At 36.3% G+C, this 3,155-nt stretch overlaps 1 protein-coding gene across 1 annotated transcript in view; it reads left to right on the plus strand.

The window, feature by feature from the left end:
* LOC109834536 (formyltetrahydrofolate deformylase 2, mitochondrial-like) overlaps positions 247 to 3,155 on the plus strand; it is a 9,140-nt gene continuing 6,231 nt past the window's right edge. Inside the window, exons 1-5 of the mRNA XM_020402578.1 lie at positions 247 to 270; positions 1,432 to 1,550; positions 1,832 to 1,982; positions 2,124 to 2,197; positions 2,291 to 2,450. Of these exons, the coding sequence (XP_020258167.1) occupies positions 247 to 270; positions 1,432 to 1,550; positions 1,832 to 1,982; positions 2,124 to 2,197; positions 2,291 to 2,450 (528 nt within the window). The remainder of the gene's footprint in view (positions 271 to 1,431; positions 1,551 to 1,831; positions 1,983 to 2,123; positions 2,198 to 2,290; positions 2,451 to 3,155) is intronic.

Genomic DNA, 3,155 nt, shown 5'->3' on the forward strand with positions numbered 1-3,155 from the left:
ATAGTTTTTTTTTTGTTCCTCTTTAAATTATTTTTTGTTTTTTTTATATAGAAGCTGCAAGTTGAAACCTCTCGGCACCTAAACTTTATTTTATAGAAAAACAGGGTGTGGGTTACTTTTTTTTAAGAAGTTAGGAAGGTTACAATGCTGATCATTCTAAAATTGTAGTCGGTTAAATTTTTTAGGAAGTGAGAGATAAGGACTAAAAAGAAAAAAATTCTTACTTCCTTGACCTTCCTGAAGTGGATGGAATGGGAGAGGAGGGATAAGGTTTTAAGTGATATTTTCTTAAAATTTCAAGATCATCTCTAAATAAACACAAATCATATTGTATTCCTCTCCTTCTATAGTTGTATATTCAAACTTAATTAGTTCCATCTCCCTCACTTTCCACCAGGATTCCTACTCTCTTTATATATCAAAACCCTAGATTTTTTTCCCTCGATATTAGTCCCTTATATCTTTAGTATTTTGATACTAGTCCATCAAATCTTCATATTTTGATACTAGTCCCTTATAAACACCAACTAACCACAGTGACTAATATCAACACAACATGGTAATTCGAGGGACTGATGTCAAAATATGAAGACTTGATGGACTAGTATCAAAATACTAAAGATTTAAGGGACTAATATATAAAGAAACCTATAATTTTATCATGGGAACCCTGTTATGTCAGATGAAACATGAGGGGGGTAAGAGATGTTTGTGTGACGGGGGAAATAAATAAATAAATAAATAAAGAATGAGTTTCTATTTTGAACACAATGAACCATGAGAAACTTATTTAAAAGCTAGTTTATTGTATGGGTACATTATTAGGTTAGATTTCGTGATTTGATTAGCTCTACTTGCTATTTGTAGTAATTTTCTAAAGCTCTTATGTTTTTTCCCTCTTTCTAGTTCTCTATTAGCGGTGGTTACAGATTTGGGAAAGCTAGTTAAGATTTGGACAACTACCCAACAATCCTACGCTCCAAGTAGGCCAATTAAACAACCCCCGCCGCTTTCGTTTCCAAATTCAATTTCTAGAGCCATATGCAATTAACATTTAAATTTAGCCGGATATTTTCGGATCTACAGTTATTATGGAATTATAATTCTGCAATCTTTATTTATTTTATCTAATTTATCCCTGTACTAAAGTAATCTATGGCTATGATTTTTCAAGAAAAAAGCATTAAAATTGAGACGGGGGGAGAGAGAGAGGGAGACCACATTCCAAGGCTTACAGCTAGCAACATATATACACAAAAGCAGCAGCAACGCCAGCCAACATCCTCGATCTCACGAAGGAATGCTCTCCAACCACAAAAAAGAAAGTAAAAAAGATGAAGACTCTATTGTCCTCATCCTCATTCAATGGTAATTAAAAAGAAGAAGAAATAAAAAGGAAAACGAAATTGGGTCCAAAATGTTCTTCTTCAGTCGAGCATCCCACGCCCTGCTCCTCGGTGGATCTCGGAAAGCATCACTTCCCATGGCGACAACATCCACAGCTTCGACGTCTTCGCTCCCGAGACCAAGCGGGTCTTCTACTCTCGGAGGTTTGTTTTTGGCGCGAGCGGTCTTTTAATTCATTTTTTCATTTTAATGGGTACGTCGCGGGTTAAAAGATAATTAAGAGGCGACTATATATATATATATATCAGTACACGTATATATTAATTAGCTGAAAATTAATTTTGAAATGCCGGAATGGTTTCATGTCTGACCGTACGGTTGGCTGCCTTGTTTGTGTGGGTATTCATGCATTTCATTGGCGTTCCACGCAGTTGAAGGGTGTCTAGCTAATTAAATCTACACGTCAACGGAAATTAATTTGCAGCGAGTTCGTTTTTGATCATGCACGCTGGCCACGGGATGCGATGGACAACGACTTCCTGACTCTGTCCAAGCTCTTCAACGCCGAGAAATCTATCGTCCGGGTTCCTGATCTTGACCCAAGATACACGATAGCAATTCTTGCTTCGAAGCAGGTGGGGGTTTTCCATTCCAAATTTGACGCTTCTTCATAATTAAGTATAATTTTAATTAACACTACTTGCTTTTAGCTAGATATTCTAGTGTTTTTTTTGTTTTTACAATTTTCACTTGGGACTTATTTTTTACTGTTACAGGAACACTGTCTGGTTGATTTACTATACGGATGGCAGGAGGGAAGGCTTCCGGTGAATATTAACTGTGTGATAAGGTAAGCGCGCGGGCTAACTCAACTTTTGTCGCAAGTCGTCCCTCGATCAATAAGCCGACTTCTGTGAAAGCTGTACGTTGTATGTGTTCCCAGCAATCACGACAGAGCTCCAAACACTCATGTCATACGTTTCCTGGAGAGGCATGGGATCCCGTATCATTACTTGCCGACCACGGAAACAAACAAAAGGGAAGAAGAGATCTTGGCATTGGTTGAAGATACTGATTTTCTAGTGCTCGCTAGATATATGCAGGTTTGTTTGTTTTTTTTTTTTTTTTTTTTTTTTTGGTTTTCAATCCTCTATTTAGTTTTGCACTGAGCGGGTCAACATTTAGAAGTTAGAGCATCTATGACCTTGTCCTTTATCAGTTAGTTTTATAGTTACGTTTTACGCAGAAGTAGTTTTGTTTCGGAGAGAGTCATTATGGAACCTCCTTACCTTCCTAGTAGCTGGGGGCATGACATGCTCTACCTTTAATTGGTTTGGTTTCGTGTTTATGTGTAAGTCGCATAATTAACTTGCGGAAAATCATATGTCCATGAAAATCTATGACATGTTTTTCCAACTGTGCTAGCTGAAATTATACTTCTTGGAACAAATGTGTTTTTTCTAATGTAATGTGATGTCGCAACACCTCTGCTGCATATGTAACAGGCACGGGTATGAGACACGACAAAGTTGTAAAAAGTAGGGTACAGGGACAAAGCTATAAATATGTATATTATATATATTTATATGTGTTAAAATTAATAATTTACATAAGATCAATATTATTTTTTCATTTACATAAGATCAATATATTAGAAATAGATGTGTAGAATATACATCCAAGATGTGTTTGAGGAGCATTTTAAATTTAAAAATGTGGTCTATAATGGAGTATAAGTTTGAACAGACATGTGCATATATTCAAGAAATTTCCAAGAAGTTTTAGTACGGGTACGGTACGGATACGGC

Source organism: Asparagus officinalis, chromosome 1 (genome assembly GCF_001876935.1).
Source record: "Asparagus officinalis chromosome 1, Aspof.V1, whole genome shotgun sequence".
NCBI lineage: Eukaryota > Viridiplantae > Streptophyta > Magnoliopsida > Asparagales > Asparagaceae > Asparagus > Asparagus officinalis.